Source organism: Maylandia zebra, unplaced genomic scaffold, assembly GCF_041146795.1.
Source record: "Maylandia zebra isolate NMK-2024a unplaced genomic scaffold, Mzebra_GT3a scaffold01, whole genome shotgun sequence".
NCBI classification, from domain to species: domain Eukaryota; kingdom Metazoa; phylum Chordata; class Actinopteri; order Cichliformes; family Cichlidae; genus Maylandia; species Maylandia zebra.
In genome coordinates, this window is record NW_027490031.1 from 2,138,804 (window position 1) to 2,165,428 (window position 26,625).

Sequence of the window (26,625 nt, forward strand, 5' to 3'; positions counted from 1 at the left end):
AAGAGGGAGCTGAGTGTAAAAGTGAAGCTCTCAATTTACCGGTCGATCTACGTCCCTACCCTCACCTATGGCCACGAGCTGTGGGTAGTGACCGAAAGAACGAGATCGCGGATACAAGCGGCAGAAATGAGCTTCCTCCGAAGGGTGGCTGGCCTCTCCCTTAGAGATAGGGTGAGAAGTTCGGCCATCCAGGAGGGGCTCAGAGTAGAGCAGCTGCTGCTCCACATCGAAAGGAGCCAGCTGAGGTGGTTCGGGCATCTGACAAGGATGCCCCCTGGGCGCCTCCTGGGTGAGGTGTTCCAGGCATGTCCCACCGGGAGGAGGACCCGGGGCAGATCCAGGACACGCTGGAGAGATTATATCTCTCGGCTGGCCTGGGAACGCCTTGGTATTCCCCCGGATAAGCTGGAGGAGGTGGCTGGGGAGAGGGAGGTCTGGGCCTCTTTGCTTAGGCTGCTGCCCCCGCGACCCGGCCCCGGACAAAGCGGATGAAGATGGATGGATTTTCATTAATATCTTTAAAACAAGCAACAACAATTTTAGCAGCACAAACCAGCACAAACGTAGCACAGTTGATTGACACCCATTTTGTTTGACTTAATTAATGTGGGGGGGGGGCTGGTTGACCTCTGATGACCTCTAGAAAATTTTATTAAAATCTTTAAAATGATAGTAGCACAAACGAAATTTTTTGCAGCATAAACCAGCACAAACGTAGCACAAACGTTTGATACCACTTTTGTTGGATTTGAAGAAGGTGGGGGTGCCAATTTCACTTACATAGCTGCTAGTCGATGGGAGACATCCAGAATGGCTAACCAAAGGCCAGACAGTCCCGATCCTCAAGGACCAAAGAAGGGACTGGTCCCATCCAACTACCAATCAATAACCTGCCGTAATACCACGTGGAAGCTCCTGTCAGACATCAGTGTAGTCAGTGGTAACAAAGAGGGGGAAAGTAGTGGGAACTAAAGGGATCAAACTACCACTAAGCGACATTGCAGACATAGACAACAGTTACAAGGCAAATGGGAACCATGAAGAGGCTGCTAGAAAAACGGTAACCAACAAGTAGCTGCAGAGGGTCCTGGCAAGTCCTGAATAGTCAGCTGAACGGTAAGAACAAGATCCAGACTATCAACACCTACTTCCTGCTCGTTATCAGATACCCTGCTGGGATAATAAGATGGCCAAAGGAGGAGATAAAAGCCACTGACATCAAGACAAGAAAGCTCCTGACCATGCATGGAGGGTTTCACACCAAATGCAGCACCCTTAGGCTGTACATTAAGCAGAAGGAACAAGGCCAGGGACTGGTGAGTGTCAGCACCACAGTCCAGGATGAGGCAAAAAAAAAAAATGAGTACATCGGGAGAATGGCCCCAACTGACAACGTGCTCATTGAATACCTCAGGCAACAGAAACCAAAAAAGATGAGGAAGAGGAGGAAAATCCTGTAAGGACAAGGCACTGCACGGTATGTACAATTGGCAGATCAAGGAGATTGCTGACATCCAGAAATCCTACCAGTGGCTGGACTAAACACAGCACAGAGGCACCAGTTATCGCCACACAGGAACAAGCTCTGAGCACACGAGCCATAGAAGCTGGGGTATACCACACCAGGCAACACTAGGGATGGGTATTGATAAGATTTTCACGATTCCGATTCCATTTTCGATTCTGTTTAACGATTCGATTCTATATCGATTCTCTTATCGATTCTCTTATCGATTCTTTTTAAAAAAGGAGAACACTAAGTTTGATTAGCTTAGAACTTTGTTTTTTATCTTCTCTTTGAACAAGATAGAAATTTAGGAGTAACATGGCCTTACAAACCCAGCAGTGAGATCTTAAGAGATCCGCAGCCTACAGCTCTTCAATGGGGTGTCACAGGGACCCCGGGAAAAAAAATTGTAAATGTAAAATAATAAAATAAATATTCGTCTGTAGCAATAACAAAGTATAACATAAATGATTCTATAGCAATTACACAAGAATATCCAGTAATGTCCCTGCCTACAATTAAACACATTCACTTACCGAAAATCGGGGGCATCTGCTGTGGCAAACGGGTGCAAGGCTTTGACCACAAACTGCTCGGTGACATTCGTCTATCCTGGCTTGAAAGGAGACGCTACCGGTAGACTGCAGCGAGAATTGCCAAAGTCTGAGCCAGACTCTCTCTCATCATGGTCACTAAATGCACAGTAATGGCAGGTCTTGTAATAAGGCAGATTGCGCTAACATAATATGCACTGTTAGTTGATTATTTACCTGCCGCATTAACGGGAGAGGACGTGCAAACGTTACCGCTGCTGCTGGGTTGAGATTCACGAGTCCGAAGCGGAATTAAAAACACGACATTCATTTAAGGTTATCGTGTGTTTTGTGAGCAAATGGTTTTGCATATTTGTAATGTTTCCTCCCTTAAATGAAACATCTACTTTTCAAGTATTGCAAGTTGCACTGTTGTCATCCGCTCTTGTAAAGTATAACCAAACTTTTGAGCGTTTCAGCCAACGCAACGTGGTGACGTCATTCGGGACGACTGCAGTGGCGGTCCTAGTCTGTTTGGTGCCCTGGGCGAACACTCCCTCTCTAACATAATGTATTGTTTGGAGTTTAGTCTGTTACTGTTGCTATTTTTACCATTTCTTCTTGGAGCAACTGTAACCCACATTATTTCCTTAGGGATTAATAAAGTATTCTGATTCTGATTGTTTCAGGATGACCTGCCATTATCCAATGACACATCTGCTTATCTGTATCTTTTGCTCGTTTCTCCTCCTCTTCTTTTCTCTTTTTTCTAAACCGAGCACCTGATGGCTTTGAACTTTTCTTGTCCATCTTCCATTGGTTTTAATTTTGCACTCCAGTATGAACACCAATCCTTCATCCTGAGGATCACCACAACATAATCTAACACACCTACACCTTAGTTCACAGATTCACTTTGTCTAGGGTGCATTTCTGAGATTTCACACAACCCAGGATTCAAATCATGAATACATAATGGGCTTGGATTTACATCATTATGAATGAAATGTGCTCTATTTGGAAGCAGTAGGGCCCCCTCCCCTTTCGACGGGTTGTGTGTGAGACTTTAAATCATCAAACTTTAGAATTTAAATTGTTATTGATCCCTTTACCCCCGAGTCCTAAAGTGTATATTTGTTTTCTTACTCTTCTTATATATATTGTTTGTTTACTTGCACTGCTCTAACTGGAGCCTCGTCGTCTCCTCTCTCTATATACTGGACTGTATGTAGCGGAGATGACAATAAAGTTTACTTTGACTTCAGCAGCGAGCAGGCGCACCGAGGGCTCTCGTGCTCACCTTTCGTGTATAGAATTTTGGAAAAACATCGGTGCAAATTATAAGTCTGTATCATGATGTCTGGTGTTTTTGTTGGTTTGTTTTTTATTTTGTTTTATTTTGCGAGTTGGTTATTAGATGCTGCTCCAGCCGGTCAGAGAATCCCCCGCCGCCCCGCCCTCTCCTCCCTGGGCACACCTCGCAAACGGAGGGCGCCCTTACTCCCAGCAAATCAGAATCAGAATCAGAATCAGAAAGGGTTTTATTGCCAAATGTTGAGCAGGTTTACAACATTAGGAAATTGCTGCGGTGCTTCAGTGCAAACATACTGTCATAAATTGCGCTTAAATAGACATGAAAAAATAAAAGTAAGAATAAGAATTAAAAGTGCTACGTAGAAAGATATATGCATGAGATATACATGAGATATATACATGAGAATAAGAATTAAAAGTGCTACGTAGAAAGATATATACATGAGTGCAGGTGGTGATCAGTGCCAAACATGGAATGATGCAGTGACACAGCGTAGGGTCATGTGTTAGTGGTGGGAACAGTCGTACGTTTATTGTTCATGTGTCCAACAGCAGAGGGGAAGAAACTGTTCTTATGGCGAGAGGTTCTGGTGCGAATGGACCGGAGCCTCCTGCCTGAGGGGAGCAGGTCAAACAGACTGTGTCCAGGGTGCGAAGGGTCAGCTGAGATCCGAGCTGCACGCCCCAGTGTCCTGGAGGTGTACAGGTCCTGCAGAGATGGGAGTCTGCAGCCAATCACCTTCTCAGCAGAGCGCACAACACGCTGCAGTCTCTGTTTGTCCCTGATAGTGGCTCCAGCGTACCACACGGTGATGGAGGAGGTGAGGATGGACTCGATGATTGCAGTGTAGAATTGCATCATCGTCCGTGTTGGCAGGTTTAATTTCTTCAGCTGCCTCAGGAAGTACATCCTCTGCTGGGCTTTCTTGATGACGGAGGTGATGGTGGGCTCCCACTTCAGGTCCTGGGTGATGGTGGTACCCAGGAAGCGGAATGAGTCCACAGAGGTGATGGGGGTGTCAGTCAGGATGATGGGGGGGAGTGGAGCTGTGTACTTCCTGAAGTCCACAATAATCTCCACTGTCTTCTGGGCATTCAGCACCAGGTTGTTGTGGCTGCACCAGGACACCAGACGTTCAACCTCCCTCCTGTAGGCAGACTCATCCCCGTCAGAGATGAGCCCAATAACAGTGGCGTCATCTGCAAACTTGATTATCTTGACAGACTGGTGGGTGGAGGTGCAGCAGTTGGTGTACAGGGAGAAGAGCAGAGGAGAAAGAACACAGCCCTGAGGGGAGCCGGTGCTGATGGTCCGGGAGTCCGAGACATTCTTTCCCAGCCTCACATGCTGCTTCCTGTCCGTCAGGAAGTCAGTGATCCACCGGCAGATGGGATCAGGCACATTCATCTGGGAAAGCTTGCCTCGGAGATGGTCTGGAAGGATGGTGTTGAAGGCAGAGCTGAAGTCCACAAACAGGATCCTGGCGTAGGTTCCTGGGGAGTCCAGATGCTGCAGGATGAAGTGTAGGGCCATGTTGATGGCGTCATCTACAGACCTGTTGGCTCTGTATGCAAACTGCAGGGGGTCCAGGAGGGGGGCCGTGAGGGTCTTGAGATGGGAGAGAACCAGGCGCTCAAATGACTTCATGACCACAGATGTCAGAGCCACGGGTCTGTAGTCATTTAGTCCAGTGATCCTAGGTTTCTTGGGGACAGGGATTATGGTAGAGGACTTGAAGCAGGCAGGCACATGACATGCCTGCAGTGAGGAGTTGAAAATGCCAGAAAACACTGGGGCCAGCTCGTTTGCACAGTGTCTGAGGGTGGCAGGAGACACACCGTCTGGGCCGGGAGCTTTTCGAGCATTCAGACTCTTAAACTGCTTCCTCACATCTGCTTCATGAATATGAAGAGTTGTGGTGGGAGGAGGTGGTGTGAAATCCTCTTTTGTGTGGGGTGAGGAGGGGGGTGTTGTAGGTGAACAGTTTGAAGGTGGTGATGGCTCTATGGAGGGGGGAGAGGTGGGGGAATGAGTGTCCAAAGTGCCTCTATTGTTGGGGCCGTTGGAGGTGTGAAGGCTGCCTGATGGCTCATCAAAACGGCAGTAGAAGTCGTTGAGGGTGTTGGCTAAGAGCAAGTCATCAGTGGAGTGGGGGGTTTTAGGCTTGTAGTTTGTGATATTCCTAAAACCTTTCCACACAGAGGCCGAGTCATTCTCTGAGATCTGCTGCTGCATCTTCTCAGAGTGCTGATGTTTAGCAATGTCCACTTCTTTAGTGAACCTGTACTTGGCCTCTCTGTAGCAGTCCCTGTCTCCGCTTCTGAACGCCTTTCTCTTTTCCAGCCACAGCTTTTTGAGTTTAGGAGTAAACCAGGGTTTGTCATTGTTATAACTCACCCTGGTGCGTGATGGCACAATGCTGTCCTCACAGAAGTGGATATAGGAGGTGACAGTGTCCGTGAACTCGTCCAAGCTGTTAGAAGCAGCCTTCATTGTGTCCCAGTCTGTAGACTCCAAACACGTGCGAAGCTCCTCCACAGCCTCGTTGCTCCACAGTTTTTTAGTCCTCACGACAGGTTTGGAGAGCTTCAGCCTCTGTCTGTACGCGGGGATTAGGTGGATCATGACGTGGTCAGAAAGTCCGAGTGAAGCGCGTGGCACCGCGCGATAGGCCCCGCTGATCGTGCTGTAGCAGTGGTCTAATGTCCTCTCCTCTCTGGTCGGGCATTTAATATACTGCTTATATTTCGGAAGCTCATGGCTCAGATTGGCTTTGTTAAAGTCCCCAAGAGCAATGATGAGAGAGTCCGGGTATGTCCGCTCCATGTGCAGTATCTGCTCCGCGAGTGCGCACTGAGCTGCCTGCGCATCCGCGTCTGGCGGGATGTAAACAGCGGCCAGGATGAATGAAGCAAACTCCCGCGGAGAATAAAACGGTTTGCAGTGAATAAATGGGCGATAGAAAACCGATTGGTGCCTATGCCATTCCCAATATGCGCTGGCTGACATTGGGGCAGCATGAGTACGAGCATTTTTTTTTTTTTGCCAATGCCAATGCCTGTGATCCCACCCCCCACCATGATGCCGCCCCGGGCAACCGCCTGTGTCGCCCGTATCTAAAACCACTACTGGGCGACTGGAATCGATAAGGGAATCATTTGCAAAAACGGCAAACAATTCCAGGGAATTGAAACAGTGGGAACCGGTTCTCAACAAGAACCGGGTTTCGATACCCATCCCTAGGCAACACCCTAGGTGTCACTGTTCTGGGTCCTTGTGACCCAGCAGTTTTGAGTCTTTTGTATTTTATATTATGGCTTCTGTTAGGAAATAAATATATATTCTTAGTGCTTATTTTCTGATTATATTGTTTTATGTAGGCCAGTATACTAAAGCAGGCCATCTTTCAGTCATACAGTATGTGAAAGGTCATAGATTGCTGAGTGAGACAGGAAACTGTGCAGAACGCTTTGTGCAGAGCTGCAAAGGAACAGGATGCAGACAGAAAAGAGGAAGTAGGCAGAGTGAAGCGCAGAAGTTGTTTTGATCGAAACTGTGTGTGACGTATAACTGACTATGTTATACACATCCAGCTTAATGCTTCAGATCTGCAAGTGGCTTAGCCTCGTGCACATCCCTTTCCGGAAAGTAATGATTGAATAAAATAATTATAAATACTTTGCATACTCTCACTCCGCATTTTCTCTGTCCAGTAAAAGAATAAAAAGAAGAGGATTCAATACTTCTGTTCTGAGTTCTTTGTTGTGCTGTTTTGATCATTATAGATAGTCTTATTACGCTAGGTTTGATTATGGCTATTATCTACATTATAGAAAGTAACAAAAATAAAGAAAACACATTAAATGAAGTGTGTCCAAACCTGGCTGGTAGTATATATTTTAGAGCTGAAATTAGCTAAAATGAGAAAACCACACAGAATTATGTAATGATGATATGATAATGATTTTCACTCCATCTATTCTTGATGTTAATGAATTCAGCGGTAAAATAAAAACTTAAATTCAGCAGATTGATGTTTTTTTCTGCAGCACTTATCTTGTCTTATTAGCATCAGTTGTACTCATCTATGAGTCTTTATGATCTGAGGCACCATTTCATCTGTAAAACATGCTCCATCAATCCAATAGTGCATATGCTCAATTTTTTTCTTCCTTCTCCTTTGTGTATGCTTTGTTCTTGTATGTCAGTGCTGTTTGTTTCCCACCTAAGAAGCCAGTCCATTTGGGAGTAATGGGAGACAAGGACATGCAATGTTTGTCACTTATGTCAACCATACTTCACAATTTGGTTTGGATCACAGTTTTTTTCCTGGAATAAGTCTCGGCACAAGCTTTCATTACTCAAATTCTGACCAAGGATCTCCCTTTAGTTAGCCATCTTACTTCTGTGTGTAAGAGAAGGCATTTGTGCTTTGCATCCATCTCATCACAAAGCCGCTTGAATAGACCTGAGTTTAGGGCATTCGCTTTGATGTAGTTAATGACTTTAATGACACTGTTTATTGTGTTTTTAGGTTCAAGTAACATTTTTTGGATAATCACAATTTCCCTGTAAATGACAGTGCATAGACTTGCAGTCAAGTGCAAACTCCACTCAGCTCTCTGTGTATATGCAGACCAAGAGAAACCAATCCAGTTTTTCTGATATGTAACCATTCAGAATTTTGAATAGTTCTACACCACTGGTTTTGCTTGGTAGTGACAGCGCAAAAAAAAATGTTGTCATGCACACATATATCTTTCACATACAAGTAGTATTAATCAGAATCAGAATCAGAATACTTTATTGATCCCTGGGGGAAATTATTTTTTATTATTATTAGTATTAGCCGTCAATTTCAGTAGACTCATTAACCTGAATTATGTACCTCTTCAACAACTGTGTCTTAGTGTCCCCTGCTATATCTTCAATTTGCCTGGTGATGGTATGAGCCAAAGGTGGAACCTACATATTTTTTTCCTTTTTTTAACAGCAGTCTCTCCTAGAAAGTTGAATCGTGACCTCGATTTGTAGGGTGCTCCCTTACACTCTTAAGAAACGTGAGATGACTGATGGGAATCATCACTTATATGCTGCTTAATTCAATTGAAAGGATGCAAATAGATTGAATTGTTGCTGTTTTTTTTGTATGTAGTCTGTCAGGCTGTCTGATCACAGAGGAAGGCTGTACTTGTTTGGCATCAGCTCTGAGTGCCAACCCTTCCCATCTGAGAGAGCTGGACCTGAGCTACAATCAACCAGGGGGCTCAGGGATGGAGCTGCTGTCAGCTGGTCTGAGGGATTTAGGCTGGAGACTGGACACTCTCAGGTATGGATCTGTGCTCTTTTTCAGTCCAGTTTTATCCAACCACTGATAGGATTTCTGGATGTGCAAGGAAGTGTCTATCTGCCAGTGGTACATATCGTGCAGGGGCCTCTCCTTACATGATGGTTCCTCCTCTTGCTTCTCTTTCTTGGGTTTCTGCTGCATGAAATATTCACTGGGCATTGGGTTGTCATGGCCATCATTCTCTTGTATGTATTTACCATCTCTTGACTCAGTGGTTTTAGCTAATTATAGGCTAAACTCCAGCCTTCCTTTCATATCAAAAATTCTTGAAAGAGTAGCTGTCAAACAAGTCCTCTGGAGAGGAAGGTCTTATGAGTTTTAGTCAGCTTTCATAGAAACCGCTTTAGTGAAGGTTAGAAATGATCTTTCTGAACTTGAATTAAAAGCCAAAGTGAAAAAGTGAGCATTAAGATGTGATTTAAAAGACTGAATAGACTTTGAAGTCAAATATCCTCTGGCAGATTATTCCAGTGTCTGAGTGATACTACTGTAAATGCCAGATCTCCTCTATGCTTCAATTGAGACCTTGGTTGTACTAAGAACATCTGGTTAGACAATATCAGTGCTTTTTTGTTGTCATCCATGTTGAGGAGTTGGCTTAAATAACTGGGTGCCATATTATTTGTAACTTTAAAAGTAAGTAAACTAATATTAAAATTAATATGATATTTGTCATGGAGCCAGAACTGAAGTGATGTGTGCATTCTAACACCCGATAAAGACGTGCAGCAGCATTTTGGACTAACTGTGAGCAATGAAGAGAAATAGAGAGAATCTCAGTAATCCAGACTGGAAGTGATGAAGGCATGAATTTGTGTTTCTTGATCTCTTCGAGAAAGATAAGGCTTTGATTGGCAATTTCACGTAACCTGGTTTTCACTACTGTGGATGCTTGCTTCTCTAATTTAAAATAGCTATCTAAAACACTCCGAGATTCCTTATAGTGTGAGAAAGATGAGAAGTAAGCAGACCGAGGGTATCAGTTAACTTATCCAAAGGGACTTGACTTCCAATAACCTTAACTTCAGGCCCCCAGGAGGCATCCTTCTCTAGATCATCTCTAGATGAGGCATCCTTCTCTAGATCAGCAGCGGCTCTACTCTTAGCATTTCTCAAATGGCTGAGCTTCTCACCCACTTGGCTAAGCCTAGAAGCCTAGAATTTCTGTCCATAAAAATTATGAACAGAATTGATGACAAAGGGAAGCTCTGGCGAAGTCCACCACCCACCAAGAACAAGTCCAACTTATTGCCGGCTATGCAGACCAAGATCTTACAGTGGTGTATAAGGATTCTGGCCCGTAGTGATGGGCCAGACACCCCATATTCCCGGAGCACCTCCCACAGGACCCACCAAGGGACATGGTCGAATACCTTCTTCAAGTTCTCTAAACTCCTATGTACCCTAAAGTATTCTTGAGATGATGAAGAGCTGATCCAGTGTTCCACGACCAGGATGACAACTGCATTGTTCCTCCTGTATCCGAGGTTCAACTAACGGATGGACTCTCCTCACCAGCAACCCTGGCATTGACCTTCCCAAAGAGTTTCATAACCAGCTTGTTTGGTTAGTTGTGACTTACAGCTAACGTTAACAGTGTCTAGAAAACTTTTGTTGGGGGGGGGCCAGGTAGGGGCACAGATTTGGAAAGGTGGCAGATGTTATTGGCAGATAATGCTAAAAACAATTCTACCAACCGTTCACCATAATTCAATAACCCTATAAACCTAATAACCAAATGCGCTTTTAACTCTTATTAGAATGAGATTTTAACCACTACGGTGCAAAGTTTTTAGATACTGCGTTGATAAAGTACAAGAGATACAATCAGTCAGTGTTCAGCAGATAAGGACATCAATATTTGCATAGTATTTTTACTGACATGTAGTGCACATATGTTTTGGGCAAAAACATTTTTAACATACAATTGGCAAATTAGCCAATGCCAATGCAAAACCAATGCCTATTAAAAAAGAAGATAATCTTCTCACAAACTGGTGTTTGATTTTGAAACAGGAAAAAAGTGGGGAAACGAATGAAAAGACTAACATTTGAATGAAACCTGAAAGTAAGTAAATACTTTCTATGCTGCCTTATGGTAAACTTTGGTAATATTGATAAAGAACAACACTGGCTGATGATGAAATGCAGTCAGCTGGCATGGTGACACTGCCAGTATTAACCTGCAGGGCTGGACTGGGACAGAAAATTGGGCATTTTGACTACAGACCGGCCCCCCAGGTATTAAAGCCATAAAGTCTTTGAATGAAAACTATGGGTTCAAAATGTGGTCATAAATATTTTGTACTTGTAAATCAGTTTTGTATGTGTAAAAAGAATGTGTGTGTGTGTAAAAAAGATTTGTGTGTGTAAAAAAGATTTGTGTGTAAAAAAGATTTGTGTGTGGACTTAGCCAAAAAAAACCCTGCAAGTTACAAGTACGAATCTTGACCCTATTTTTCTTCCTCTCATCTGATTGGTCAATGTCATGTCAATCACAAATGTAACAATCCAATCAGAGAACAGATGGGTTTGGCTGTCGGAGGGGCAGTTTTTTTGAACATAACTTTCGCCGAAAAACTGTTTCCTGCGGTGCCTCTTTCGTGCTTGGCTCTCCTACCTTTGCTAACATGATGCTCATAGTGCAGAAGCCGATGCTGCATTCACTTAAAATTTAGTTTTTCTCTTTAGGGCCTTTATGAGCCTATACTGGTGGTTTTTAAAGTCATTTTTGGCTTTTCTGTATAGTTTCTGGCATGCTTAGAACTCAAATTTCACTGTGGAAATAGTTTATGTTGATGCACAAGCTGTTTTTTGTTGTTGATAAGCTCTGGTGGACAGCAAATGCTGGCCAGTTTCCTCCCCAGCTTAACATAAGAGGAATATTAAGATAATGAAGGTCAGAGTTTGAATCATTCATATTTCATTCAATACAGCTGTGTACAGACAGATACAGGATCAATCCAACTTATCAGCAGTTTGATCCACATATGGATTGAAGTGTATTTGTGAAAATGTTGGACTGTTCCTTTATCAATGTCTAACAGTATGTGTATGAGAGCCATGTAATGTCCATGTATGCATGCTGACTGTGCTGGTCTGACCCCCCTCCTCCTTTCAGGGTGGAGCCTGCTGGAGTCCGATGGTTGAGACCAGGTCTGAGGAAGTGTAAGTGTGTTTTTAATGGGATTCATGAAAACAAAGCAGCACACATTCAACCATCTTCAAACTGTCACATCACTCATTCACATCTCTGATGTCAGGAGTCATCATCAAAGTGTCAATCAATAAACAGATGATGGATCAATAACTGCAGCTGGATTGTGTTTGTTCTCTCCATCAGATTCCTGTCAACTCACAATCGACACAAACACAGTTCACACAAAGCTCCAACTGTCTGACAACAACAGGAAGGTGACACATGTGGAGGAGGTTCAGTCATATCCTGATCATCCAGACAGATTTGATGGCTGTTACCAGCTGCTTTGTAGAACTGGTCTGACTGGTCGATGTTACTGGGAGGTCGAGTGGAGAGGAAGAGTTTTTATATCAGTGAGTTACAGAAGAATTGGATGGAAAGGAGACAGTGATTACTGTGCGTTTGGATGGAATGATCAGTCCTGGAGTCTTTCATGCTATGATGGTCGTCCTGATTCCGTCTATCATAACCAGACATCAGAATCTGTCTCCTCCTCCACCTCCTCCTCTGTCTCTAACAGAGTGGCAGTGTATGTGGACTGTCCTGCTGGCACTCTGTCCTTCTACAGAGTCTCCTCTGACACTCTGATCCACCTCCACACCTTCAACACCACATTCACTGAACCTCTTTATCCTGGGTTTGGACTGTGGTTTGGTTCCTCAGTGTCCCTGTGCTGAGTTGAGTGTAAAGAGTGTCTCCCTGTTAGAGAAACACTCCAAGGAACTGAGAATCGAGATCTTGAAAGCAAAACAGAGCTACAAAAACCTTCTTGAAAGCAAATTTGCTGCAACAAATATTGGGTCTGCTTGGACTTGTATGAAAACCACAGCAGGGTTTCAAAATCCCCAGAGCAGCAGTCAGATCATTTTAGATGGTTTTAATTCAGACAGAGATTTTGCAAACGCTTTAAATATGTTTTATGCTCATTTTAGTTCTTCTGATTTCAGCGAGGATATTTTGGAAGTGAAACAGAAACTGAGAGATACTCAGCACTTTATCATTGACCTCAGCGATGTCAAAAAGGCCTTTCATACAGTCAATGTGAACAAGAGCCAGGGTCCTGATAATATTAGTGGCTGCCTAATTAAATCTTGTGCTGATGAACTCAGTCCTATATTTCAGGTTATTTTTGATAAATCCTTGCAAACACAACATGTGCCCACTCTTTGGAAAGAAGCAGTCGTGGTTCCTGTCCCTAAATCTAAACGACTTCAGGCCTGTTGCCTCACTTCAGTTGTCATGAAAGTCTTTGAAAAAATCATCAGAAATGTGATTATGAAAGAGACTGAAGGTCAGCTGGATCCAATGCAGTTTGCATACAGGCCCAACAGAGGAGTGGAGGACGCACTTTTGACTTTACTAAATCTGATTCTTAAACATGTAGAGAGTAAAGGGACTTTTGCAAGACTTCTTTTCATTGATTTTTCTTCGGCTTGTAATACAATACAGCCCCATATTTTAATTAAAATACTTTTTAGAACAGTTTGAAATCAGGAAAAACCTGGTGGGCTGGATTTTAGATCTTTTAACTGACAGGTCACAAAGAGTGAGAATAAATGGGGTTCTGTCTGACCCAGTGTTCTCCTCCACAGGTTCTCCTCAAGGCTGCGTCCTATCGCCCTTATTATTCACTCTCTATACAAACATGTGTCAGAGCAGATATGAAAACAGGGCCATCATTAAATATGCAGATGACTCTGTTATTGTCAGCTTTCTGAAAGAGGGTGAAATTAACCACGGCCCAGTCATTGATGACTTTGTTCAGTGGTGGGAGGAGTCTTATCTCCAGCTGAACATATCTAAAACAAAAGACATGGTTGTTGATTTTAGGAAACAACAAAATGGGCACGGAGTCACTTTAATTAAAGGTCAGAAAATAGAGCAAGTGCAATCATATAAATATCTTTGGACCATAATAAATGAAAAACTGAACTTTGATCAAAATTGCAAATCAGTTTGTAAAAAGTGTCACCAGCACCTTTATTGCCTTAGGAAACTTGTTCATTTCCACATTGACAAAATTTTTTTAACTTTGTTTTCTCGTTCTTTTATTGAGTCTGTTTTATCCTTTTGTTTGGTGGCATGGTTCGGTCAGACCTCTGTCACAGAGAAAAACTCTCTAAATCAGATAGTGAGATGGTCCAGTCGTCTGATAGGTGAGCCACAGTCTTGTTTAGCCTCCCTGTACTCTAAGCAGGTACAGAGGATGGCTTTATCAATCCTTAAAAATGGTTCCCATCCTCTAAGGGGTGAATTTCAGCTTCTTCCCTCAGGACGGAGGTTTCTATTTCCGAGATGCAGGACAAAGCGTTATAAAAATAGCTTTGTCCCCGTTGCTGTCACTGAATTAAATAAGAACTGTTTTTGATTCGAAATATTAAAATTACTATATATGTGCCACAGTGAGGTGTATATCTGTACTAGGTATGTGTGTTTTTAAAGGGATGCCAAATGCTGTCATTTTTTTCTGTAAAGAAAATTTACCTTGCCTATGAGTATAAATAAAGTTACCTTGACCATAATAGACCCATTTCTGTAATATACTTACATATCTATATTATTGCTAACATATATTGTAATATATCTATATCATGGCTAAAGCACTTCTGGATGGATGCAAACAGCATTTCGTTGCCCTGTACCTGTGACATGTGCAATGACAATAAAGTTGAATTCTATTCTATTCTATTCTAAACTGTTCTAAATTATCCATCTTGAAATGTTTTGTCTCTCAGTTAATAGCCAATTAAATTAAAAATCAGAGGTAGCTTAAATTAAAATAGTTGAAGTTTTTTCTAGTTTGATGTCTTTAGTGTGACGATGTTATTCTGATGTGAATAACTTTTTTATTTATGCTCTTTTATGAATAAATATTTTATGTGTATATTCATGTCTTGTTAGTTTCTTACTTCATGGCTTCAGGCTGCCCAGGCATCCACTGCACATCTTCCTGTTGCAGGTGTTTGGAGCCTGACAGGAAGGGCATGGTTTGGTTTTTGGCTTTCTCATTCCTGCAAATGAAGATAGTGTCACGGCGGAGCAGGGAGGACTCGGCGCAGACTGAAGTCTCAGAAAAACAGGTTTATTTACACACTCCAGGTGCACTATATACAGGTGAAGGAGAGGGGGGCCAGGGTTCCCAGGGGTGCAGAGAGGAGTCGGGAAAAGTGTCCAGAGTCCCCAAACCAAGCACGAGAGATCTGCATACAGAGAACAAGAGTTAACACGGAACTTTCACGGACAGAGCTCAAAACTGGCTGAGGCTAAAGTAGCACTGACGAGCGTTACTCAATAGTCCAGCGGCGAGGTGCTCTCAGTCACTGCCTTAAGTAGCGGGAGCAAACAAGGTGAGGAGCCACAGGTGATAGCCTACAGGTGGTGGAGGCCGGGAGCTCACAATGAGCTCCGCCCAGGCAGCGAGCAGAGAGAGAGGAGAGAGAGAACAGACAAAAACATAACATGTAGCCACACAGGGCCAACCGAGCAGGCACGGGGACCATGACAGATGGAACATGTAGGGATTATTTCAGGTCTGTTTTGGTGAGAAGATTACAAAAATAATTTCTGACCATAGAAATAAATAATATTACGAGGCAGTTTTACACCATATTTAGGAAAAAAAAAGTCAGTTACGAGATTAAAGTCATTAATATTGAGTTAATTACGAGAATAGGGTTAAAAATACTGAATTAATTATAGAAAAGATTGCTAAAATAGAGCAGTACTAACGTTAGCTGGGTTGCCAAGCAAGTGTCTTACACATGAGAATACATCACAAAAGAAAAAAATATATAAACTTTTGCAGAAAGTGTAAAGTGTAAAGACCTCAGAGCTGGACTGATGTGGTCCACTTTTTTGGTCTTAGTGAGGACTCGAGCAGCAGAGTTCTGAGTGAGCTGCAGTTGTCTGACTGATTTTTTACGTAGACCTGTAAAGATGCTGTTACAGTAGTGAAGCCTACTAAAGATGAATGCATGGACTAGTTTTTCCACAGCCCCATCCTCCAGGGCATGAAGTCCCAGATGAGGGGTCACTCAGCAGCCGCAGAGCATAGGCTAGGGGGGGTTGCAGTCACGTGCCCATGAGCTCCGCCGGCAGCCAGCTGTGCCAGAGTGACCGAGCCCCAGGCCGAGAGGCCGAGGGCACCCCACCCCCGAAGGGGCCCGAGCGAGCCCCAGGCTCCAGGCCTCGACACGCAGCCACCAGGAGTGAGCCTGTGCGTACCTGGATGCATACATACTCTTTTCTCTATCATACTTTTTTTGGTTTACAATAAAAGCCAAATTGGTTTGCAAAATCTAATGTCATGTAAGAAGCATATAATGTGTACAAGTCTGTATAATCCCTTGACAAATAAAGAATGGATAAAAGGGAATTTTTCCTTCCCACTGTCGCCAAAGTGCTTGCTCATATGATTGTTGGGTTTTCTCAAAATTTGTAACATTTTACGGTCTACCTTAATATATAAAGTGCCTTGAGGTGACTGTTGTTGTGATGTGGTGCTGTATAAATAAAATTGAACTGAGTAACTGAGTGCTATGAGAGGAACTTTAGACTGGCAGCGTGTCCAGGATGTGCTCCAACTTTTGCCCTCCTGAATCTGAAATGGGTAAGCAGAGGAAAACGGATGTATAAATGCTGTTTATTTAACCCTTTACGACCTACCATAGAAGTCTGCCACAGCTTATCTTTATATTTTTTCATGCTGCATTTTAAGTTGCCATACATCAATACAACTATTATAGACCAAATTGTAATATGTGTATGCATTAAGTCCATAGTAACTACATAAATTGCAAAAAAGTGAAATAAACAACAAAAAAAATTTAAATTGTTCTTCATTTTTTTTACATTTGTAGTTATAGAAATTCCAGATGTTTATCCCTCAAACCAGTAAATACAAAAAACTTGCACAAAATAGCTTCCAACAACAAGAAATTTATTTTGAGTGTCGTCATAGTTTTATTTTTGAGATACACCAATTTTTATATACTGCAGGAAAAACGAAAATAAATATTGTAATCTAAATTTGCAAAAAAAAGCCCAGCATGTGCATCAAAATAAATTATTCAAAGCAATTTGAGTTCTAAGCATTCCAGAAACTATACAGTGTAAAAACACCAGTGTAGGCTTTAAAGGTGTGTTACGAACTCGCATGTCCATGTGTTTGTTTTGTGCAGGTGTTGTGTCTTTTTATGTTAATTTAGCTGTGCCAGGGCCCTGCTCCGATTGGTGCGTGGATACACCGCCCCGATGTGACTGGTCCCAGCTGGAGGACCCGCCCATTAAAAGGAGGCTGGAGTGCTACAGTGGGGAGAGGTCCTCGCGTTTCTCCTCATGACCCAGCAGTACTCCTGTGGCAGCCACTGGCTGCAGTGCGCTTGAAAGTTGTGGAAGTGGAGTGGGTAGGGGTGAGCTGCCGTTTCTTTTGACCACCCGTTTTCTCCTGTTTTGAGTTAGTTAAGGAGGTCAGACTCTGTCTTTATTTTCGACTTTGTTTTGGTAAGGTCAGGGGTGCGGGATTTGTGTAGATTTGTTTTGTTTATTGTTTTGGCCTTGGCTCACCCTGAAGTGTTGACACTCCCGTTTTGGTTCCTTTATTTCACATTGTAAACAAATCACCTCATATCTAACGGATTTGTTTCTTGTGGCTGCTTGGGTCTTGGGGGGGGGGGGAAGCGAATGCCTCACTCATGTTATGGCCTGGCCCTAGACGGGCCGTAACAGGTGTCGAAGGTAAAAAAACAAAAAAACAACCTACAATTTTTGTGAAAATGACGTTACTTCCAGTTTCAAGCAGGTAACATGGACATGCCATCGTTCGTCTACGTCTATTTCAACATAGGAAGTGTTACAAACAGCTGATCGGATCGGCAAAGCGTGTTTCTGGAATATTATGTTTTTGTTGCTGCAAGTGCTTTTTATGCAATTTTTGCAAAGCTATATGTGGGAGGAAACCATGACCTAGGACAAGCTGATGGCATGAGATGTAAGTACAACTCCTCCAACACTGCAGCGTGTTGTGCGCTCTGCTGAGAAGGTGATTGGCTGCAGACTCCCATCTCTGCAGGACCTGTACACCTCCAGGACACTGCGGCGTGCAGCCCGGATCTCAGCTGACCCTTCTCACCCTGGACACAGTCTGTTTGACCTGCTCCCCTCAGGCAGGAGGCTCCGGTCCATTCGCACCAGAACCTCTCGCCATAAGAACAGTTTCTTCCCCTCTGCTGTTGGACACATGAACAATAACCACATGACTGTCCCCGCCACTAACACATGACCCTACGCTGTGTCACTGCATCATTTCATGTTTGGCACTGATCACCACCTGCACTCATGTATATATGTTTCTACGTAGCACTCATAATTCTTATTCTCATGTATATATCTCATGTATATCTCATGCACATATCTTTCTTTCTACATAGCACTTTTAATTCTTATTCTCATGTATATATCTCATGTATATCTCATGCACATATCTTTCTTTCTACATAGCACTTTAATTCTTATTGTTTGCACTGAAGCACCGCAGCAATTTCCTAATGTTGTAAACCTCAACATCTGGCAATAAACCCCATTCTGATTCTGAATCTCTGATTTTATCCATCCATCCATCCATCCGTCTACCGCTCCTAACAGTTTTAAAGGGTTAATGAATACTTGTGTACCTTAGTCTATATAAAATGTTCATTGAACAAATGTATAAATGGTGCTTCACATTCTTTCACATCACATGCAGATGATATTGATATATTTCTTGCACTGTACTTTCTTCATGTTACTGAAACAGCCAACAGTAAAGTGACACTGTTGCTTGTCTAATCATACTGAGAACTGACAAATATGAGGACAGACTGTTGACCTCACTGAGACTAATAACAAACAAAGGGCTCAGTATCAGGTGAAATCATCTTCCGCCCTTCATCCATTGTCTGTTCATGATGTCCTTCACGGACCTTTGCTCTTTGAAATCAGATTAATAATGAAACGAACACATCAAACTGATTGATCATTGGACCTGATCCTGATGTTATCTGTTTGTTTCTTGGCCTGGTTATTCCCTGCAGAGGAAACAGAAGAGAGTCACACAAACAAATAAATAAACCAACATGAAAAATCATGAACTAACTCACTAACTAACCTATGACTGTGAGCCACACTCTCTTGTATCTCCAGGTTTCCTTGTTGTTGACCTCACAGCCGTATCTCCCACTGTCACCCTCCGTGGGGTTTTTCAGGGTCAGACCGAGGTCTCCAGCGGTCAGCAGGTCTTTCTTCATCTCCGTTCGATCTTTGTAATGTTCGTCCTGTTTGTCAGGATGGTCAGAGCGGTTCTCATACACATAGACCTTCATGTACTTGGGTTCAAGGCATTTCCACACCACTTCAGTGTCTTCAGGCAGGTTTTCTGTGGTTTGAAAGGGCAGCAGGACAGACTTCGCCCCGTCCTTCACTTCTACATGACAGTCTGAGAGGACAACAAACACAACATGAGCTCTATAAAGACAAACATTTGACTTTTTAATCCACCAGTTTTTTTTTCTGTTAAATCACTTGCAGATGCTTTCTAACATGCAGTACCATGAAGTAATTGATTTCTTTCTTCTTGTTTTTGCATATTTGTTACCCATAAATGTTTCAGATCATAAAATGTTTTTAATCTTAGACAGAATAGTCTAAGGAGCTTGGGAAAAAAAGCATCTGGTAAGTTGCTTGAAGACGTTTCACCTCTGATCCGAGAAGCTTCTTCAGTTCTAAAGGTCAAATGGTGGGGAGTCCCAGATTTAAACCCAGTGGGAGTAACACCCCAAAGAGGGACAAATGACCCCCTGATGATCCTCTACAAAATCACATGAGCCAAGGTATGAAAACGGGTGTCACAATCAGCCAGGGTTTTGGGTGAGCTCCTTGTGAACAAGAGAAACTCAGCTCACTGTCATCCATCAGCATTTAAAAACTGCATTTTGTATATACCGGGGTTATCTTATCTAACGTTAAAAACCATATTAACCCTGGAGAACCAATGGGGTCAGAGCCGACCCCATTGGTTTCCTGAATTGTTCAAATAATTATAAAAAGGTAATGGTGAACTGGACTTTACGCAGAAGCAGAGCATGGGTTCTCCGGGGTTAATATGGTTTTATTTATTTGTCACCCATAAATGTTTCCGATCATGAAACAATTTAAAATTTTAGACAGAATAACCGTAGTATCTGCTGTGTTCAAATTTATCTTTGAGCTTGGCCGCCTCATTAACTGCTAATATTTAACAGTTTCTCTTCCATCAATTTCCCACAAATACCTTCATTAGTTCTTCCAAACCATCAAATTGTCACACACAATCTGTGAATAAGGATCATTTGCAACACTGACCTTTGACTTTCAGCTCCACTTTTTTCTCCATCAGGACTTTTCCCTCCCTGCTGTAGGCGGTGCAGGTGTAGGTGTCTGTGTCAGTTTCTGTGGGGTATGTCAGGGTCAGACTGAGGTCTTCATTCATTTCTGTTCGGCTCCTGTAACGTCTGTGCGGTTTTTCAGGCTGATCAGAGTCTTCCTGATACACGTGGACTATCCTGCCATCTCTGTCCTTCCACACAACTTTATTTACCTGAGACAGGTGAACTGTGGCTTTGCAGGGCAGCTTGGCAGACGTCACACCTGAACCCACCTCCACCTCACGAACTGAAAGAACAACCAAGCACAACATGAGCTGTACAGCATCAGCAGCAAACTTCCTTTGACAGATTCTTTTCTGAACCTAACTGTTATGAGCAATGTGCAATGTCACCTGATGCTTTTAAGTTTCATTTTGAAGCAGGGATACAAATAACAAAGAGATCACAAAAGGGAACTAACATCAATGGAGCAACAGAACCGGAAACAGGGTAATGAAACTCAGAAGTGCTGCAAAATATTACACTCAAGGAATGAAACACTGTAGAACTAAGTAATGGATCAATGACACTAAGGATTATGAAGGATAGAAGCATCCAGATTTTTCATAGAATTATTGAGTAACACGCAGACATACACTCCTACATACCTTCTTTATTTTTCAGCCTTTTATATCCACAAAACATGCCGATACCACAGCAAATAGCCAGGACAACCACAGGAACCAAGACAGCTGAGAGAACTTTGGGCCAGACTGGAGGAGGTGGAGGAGGAGGTTCTGTAATTAGCACAAACACAAAAACCTGAACATCATCCAGCAGATTTTGATAAATTTAGAGTTCACTTCTCCTCTAACCTCTGTCTACGTCACTGACCTGTGACCTTCAGTTGTAAGTAAATCCAGCTCACATCTCGTCCAGCGATGCGGAGGATACAGGTGTAGGTTCCACTGTCAGAGACTGTCGGGTTTCTCAGAGTGAGGCTGAGGTCTCCAGTTTGCAGAGCATCAGCACTCATAGATGTTCGGTTGGTGTAACGCTGGTTTTGGTCATCCAAATCATCACCACTCTTCACACGAACATGGACTGTTGGGATGTTGAGGTCCTTGCGGTCCCACACTGCTGCTGTGAACTCACTGGGAGCAGCTAGTAACTGACAGGGCAGCAGAACAGACTCTGCCCCCTCGTACACCTCCACTGCTGTGGCATGCTGGGAAACTGAGGAGAGAAAATATGAAGCAGATGAATGCAGTGATTTTGTAACATCAGGTGAGACAGTATGAGGACCAACATGCACATGAGGTGAAAGTTTAACTACAGATGCAAAGATGGGTTCTGTTTACAAGTGATCAATTCAGCATCAGAGATTTTCACACCTATGTCATGGTCTGAGCTGGTGGACCGTGAGGAGTGGAGAGTGAAACCAAAAGCAGACACTTGCAAAAGAAAGTTATTTTTATAAAAAAGGCAAGCTGTTTATTAAAACTGGATGACACTACAAAACAAAAGGCAAAACAACAACTGAGACACAAAAAAAACTAAACTGAGCAAACAAAACCTAAAACCAACATACAGAACACAGGGAAGATGGAGTCATGAGGCAGTGGCTGGTAGCCAACCCACTACCTTTAGGAGAGTGAAACTAAAAGCCTGTCTAAGAGCATCAGTTTTGTAGCAATGAGTTTATGTCAAAGACAAACCACGGATATACTGTCCACTTTAATTCTCTGTCTCTTAAGCTGCAAGTGATTAAAGAATTAATAAAACATTATTCATTAGAGAAGAAAGCAAAATTCAAAACAGACTTGTGTATCTTGAAGTGTGTTCTTACAAGTCTGTGTGCATAGTTCAGTGATGACAACAATCACATCAAAGAGTTTTTGGTTATCAAGATTTTCCTGTGAGGTTTGAAAACTTGGAATGTTACATACATTACATTTTTCGACCAATAAGAAAGGGCGGAGTTTTTTTGGAGTCGTTTTTGCTCACAGGCTTTCGAGCGTTTTCTTTATAAAACGCAGTTTTTACCGTTTCTTCCTGCAGTAAATATAAACAACGATAGTATTCAGGAAGAAAACCAAACATTGCAGATATTTTTATCATAATTCTGGTTTTACGTGGCCGATCAACACAATTTAAAAACTGGTATAAAGGCCACACTTTTCCCGTCAATTGTTCCGTCTGTCCTGCTCACATCTCCAATGGTTGTACACGTTGTCATTAACGTGGCTTCACTCCACATCAGCAGCTTTGCTCGCTAAAACACCGGCACATAAGGACGCTGTCATAGCCTGTCATCCACGTTGATTAGCTGCATTTATACGAATGTGAATCGCATCATTAGCTGGACTATGGGATAAGGTGGCATCGTTGTAATCCCATACAGGAGCAGCCAGTCACTTACTGACTAACACTGCTGATGAACATAGCTGAGCAGTAACGCGTTGCAAGAAACGTGTTACTGTAATACCATTACTTTTTTCAAGTAAAAAGTAAGGGATTACTATTGCAAACAAGGTAATTAGATTACCGTTACTTTCCCGTAGGAACGCTGCGATACTGCGTTACTAAAACCGTGATTTTTTTTTGCGAGAATGTCTCATGACAGTGACGTAAGCAAGGGCAACGTTTGTGGCAACAGCTGTGTGCAGATCAACAATGGATCACATATCGAGTGCGGGAGAGAGTATGAGCGTGCAGCGTTTAAAGCGTGGAAGTACTGACCTTACTTTGAGTTTGATTCCATAAAATGTGACGAAAACATTAGTGTCCACTGTTCACTGCGTGGGAAGAAAACTTCTTTTTACAGCGAAAAAACCCCCTAAACTTCAGAGCAAGCACCGGGTACGCTACCACGTAATGGGAAACTCACAGACAAACTTGCTGATTCTTCCACTGACCGCTGCGGCACACCTGCACCAGGGTAAACACCTGCCTGCCCCACTCCTGCTTTACAGGTGAAAATAGAGCAACAGGACCGCTGAGTCTTTGATTTTATTTATTTTCTGCTGTGTTTTACTTGCATCTATTTGAAAGACTGAGTGTAAACACAAAAGCCTATTTTATTTTATGTCCTGGAATGTGCAGAAAATAGGTTCAAATGTTAAAGAAATCTCCTCCAGTTAGGGAATGTTGCATATAATTAAATCTTTGCTTGAAACATGAAGTTAAAAGATTAAAACTAATACAAAAAAATTTAAATGAGACTTTTTAAAAATTTGATTACATTTTGTATGATGGATTATGCAGAAAAAGTAGAATTGGGCTGAAAGATCTATCACTTTATCAATTATCTATTTATCTAATTTATCTATTATCACATCCGGTTCTTTTATATTCTTTTACTGACCGAGAAAAAACACAACTCAGTGTGGTCAAAGCTCAAAAATCATCTTTATTCTACATTTCCAGAAAAGGAGAGCTGCAGATGCTAGCAAGCATCAACAGGTCTAAGGCATTACAAGCCAAATGGGTATAATATAATTCGGTTATACGTCACACATGGTCACACAGAGTTTCAATCAAAACAGCTCCTGCGCTGCACTCTACCTAGTCTCACTTCCTGTACTCTGCAAGCCTGCACAAAGCGTGCAGTTTCCTGTCTTAGACATTACTCTGTGACCTTTCACACTCCTTATAACTTAAAGTGGCATTTTTCTACACTGGACTCTATAAAACAGTATAAACAGAAAATAAGCACTAAGAATATATATTTATTCCATAACACTATTCAGGTTGTAAATCATGTTTTTAAAAAGTAACTAAGTAACTAATTACTTTTGAAAATAAGTAATCAGTAGAGTAAGAGGATTACTTTTTGGGGGAAGTAATCAGTAATGGTACTGATTACTTTTTTCATGTAACTTGACAAACACTGCTGATGAAGAGAAAAGCCAGATGATGTGATGTCGGGGTACTGATAAAGAGTGTGGAACTGATAGGTGACCTAAGTGCTGCTGAGCCTAAATGCCAAAGAACTGTCTCAAAGATCCAAAGACTTAAAATGAAGATGCTTCAGTGATCTGACAGCTACTGCACTGAACAATCAGCCTAATGGCCTTTTGGTCTGTTGACACATGACGATTAGTTCATGTGGTTTCATATCTGAGGAGAAAGGACATATCTGAATGAGAGAAAACAATGATGTTAGTCAATGTTTATAATGGTTATAATTTAACTGTTCGGACAGATCTGATAAACAGTTAATTTTTTTTCTTTAAGCATAATTGTACTGCAGAACAGTGCTAGTTGGTAAGATTCATGTATTTACTTTATTTCTTTCTCATTTACAACTACCCTGACCACCCTGAGTCTGGTCCATTTCCTATTGACTATTAGAAGGGTTAGTCATTAACCCCTAACCCTAACCCTATAATTTAGTGGTTTGGGCTTGGAATTAACCTTTTCTGTGTTATATCTCTCGGCTGGCCTAGGAATGCCATGGTTTTCCCCCGGACAAGCTGGAGGAGGTGGCCGGGGAAGGGGAGGTCTGGACTTCTCTGTGTAGGCTGCTCCCCTTACGACACAGCCCCGGATAAGCAGAAGGAGATGGATGGATGGTTTATAGATCAATATATTAAATAAACACTTTAAGAAAATCTAGCTAAATAATTTAATTCATTCATAGTGACAGAGGAATCAGAAAAACAATGAAAAACGTTTTTCATTGAACTTAACACAATTACATAAAAGTTTACATATAATTAAATACACAAAGTCACCATTTAGGCATAGGTGCTTTTGTGTGTGTGGTGCTCCAAACAACTATCAAATATGAGAAAGTAATTAATTTAAGTCCTGATTGATTTGGTCCCCCCTCAGTGAAAGCTGCAGAGAGAGGGTCTTCATTCAGGAGAATACACACAGCAGTCATCAGTGTCGTTGTTACAATATGACCTCAAGTTACAGACGTGTGTGTGTGTGTGTGTGCGTGTGTGTGTGTGTGTGTGTGTGTATGCATGCATGCAGAGGATCAGAGTGTCTTTCTTACTGAGTAAGAGGAGCAGCAGAATCTTCATCCTGCAGTCAAAATCCCATTAAGTCTAATCCTCAGTCAGACTGCGGACACATAAAGCAGCACACTGCAAACACTCCCAGAGACTGAAGCACAAACACCAGTTTACTTTCAGGTTCACTGTTCAGTCATGGGGGAGGGGATCCCGGGCAGAGAGTATATAGTGTTGCAGTGCTATAGTCCTATTTTTATCTGGGAGAAAACAGAACTACACTGTAAAAAATGGCAGTGAAATTGACATAAAAACCATGTAAAATCCCTACAGAAATGTATAGTAAACCCCAAAACACATGTTTTTCTGTTTCAATCACAGTGAACTTTTGTAAACTATTAAACAGAATGTTTTTGTTATATTTACAACATCAATGTGTGATTATAATCAAATTTATTTGTTAAAACTACAAATATTGGGAACAAAAACAGTGAAATACTTTAATACTCATAACAAAACAATTATGTTAATTTGACATGCAAATATTGTAAAAACTATAGTTTTAGTCAGTTGTTTTTAAAAATACACGAATTATATGTAAGTCACTTTACAGGTTTATACTGTAGGCCTGTAAAGGACCTACTTTTAACATGATTCATGAAATTATGCAAATTCAGGTATAGGGCTATTAAAAATGTTTTCACAGAAAATTGTGAACCTGAGAGGTTACTTCTCTATTTTTATGCTATATAAAGATATACAATTATAATGACATTGTCGTTTTTCTAATCATTCAGGCTATTTGCAGCCTATTGTAGAGTAACCTATAAGAAATTATTATTATCAATAGCCTAAGTAACACTTCTGTTCAGTCATAATTCTTGTGTTCTTTATGTTTCTTTTAATTGTAATGTGATACTTAGACTAGACTACTGTTTTTGGGTTAGGTTAGCAATGTTGTTAAGCCCATAGAATGTCTATGGTGCCTTCTCTCCACAGAGCTGTAGGCCACTGTAGCCTGCACTGAGTGCGCCTAATTTTGAGAAGGGTCTGGCTGCAGCCAGTGGGGAGCGCCATATTGTGATCTCCACAGTAACCGGAAACACGTAACCTCCACATTTTGTTCACAGAAAAAGGCTGAGTACTTTGAACTGCCACTCAGTTCATAAGCGCAGACAACAGTTAGGACCCTTCCCTCACCCTGAAGGTGCTGGGAACAAACCCTCTTGTCCACTGGAAGAAAACCCCGGTGAACCCCAAGCTGAGGGGATATTAGATACCTACTCCAGCCCGCCGTCATCTCATAGGGGTCTTCTGAATCACACTTTGTCTGGTCCCTCACCCAGGACTATTTTGCCATGGGAGACCCTACCAGGGGG

The 26,625-nt window shown here is 42.2% G+C and overlaps 2 protein-coding genes across 3 annotated transcripts in view; one reads left to right on the forward strand and one right to left on the reverse strand.

Moving 5' to 3' along the window:
* The window catches only part of LOC106676141 (NACHT, LRR and PYD domains-containing protein 3-like), a 64,951-nt gene extending 50,169 nt beyond the window's left edge, over positions 1-14,782 (forward strand). For both annotated transcript variants that reach the window (XM_076880861.1, XM_076880862.1), the window contains exons 10-12: positions 8,511-8,684; positions 11,827-11,873; positions 12,049-14,782. In XM_076880861.1, coding sequence (XP_076736976.1) covers positions 8,511-8,684; positions 11,827-11,873; positions 12,049-12,581 — 754 coding nt within the window. In that variant the 3' untranslated portion in view covers positions 12,582-14,782. The remainder of the gene's footprint in view (positions 1-8,510; positions 8,685-11,826; positions 11,874-12,048) is intronic.
* A 2,057-nt stretch (positions 14,783-16,839) lies between these two features.
* Positions 16,840-25,424, reverse strand: LOC101467891 (uncharacterized). The gene is made up of 7 exons (XM_076880884.1): positions 25,291-25,424; positions 21,177-21,518; positions 20,951-21,079; positions 20,281-20,589; positions 19,049-19,375; positions 18,926-18,968; positions 16,840-18,131 (listed from the first exon to the last, which is right to left on the reverse strand). Exons 1-7 carry the CDS (start codon positions 25,316-25,318, stop codon positions 18,065-18,067), a joined length of 1,245 nt encoding a protein of 414 aa, XP_076736999.1. The 5' UTR covers positions 25,319-25,424; the 3' UTR covers positions 16,840-18,064.
* Positions 25,425-26,625: the final 1,201 nt, after the last annotated feature.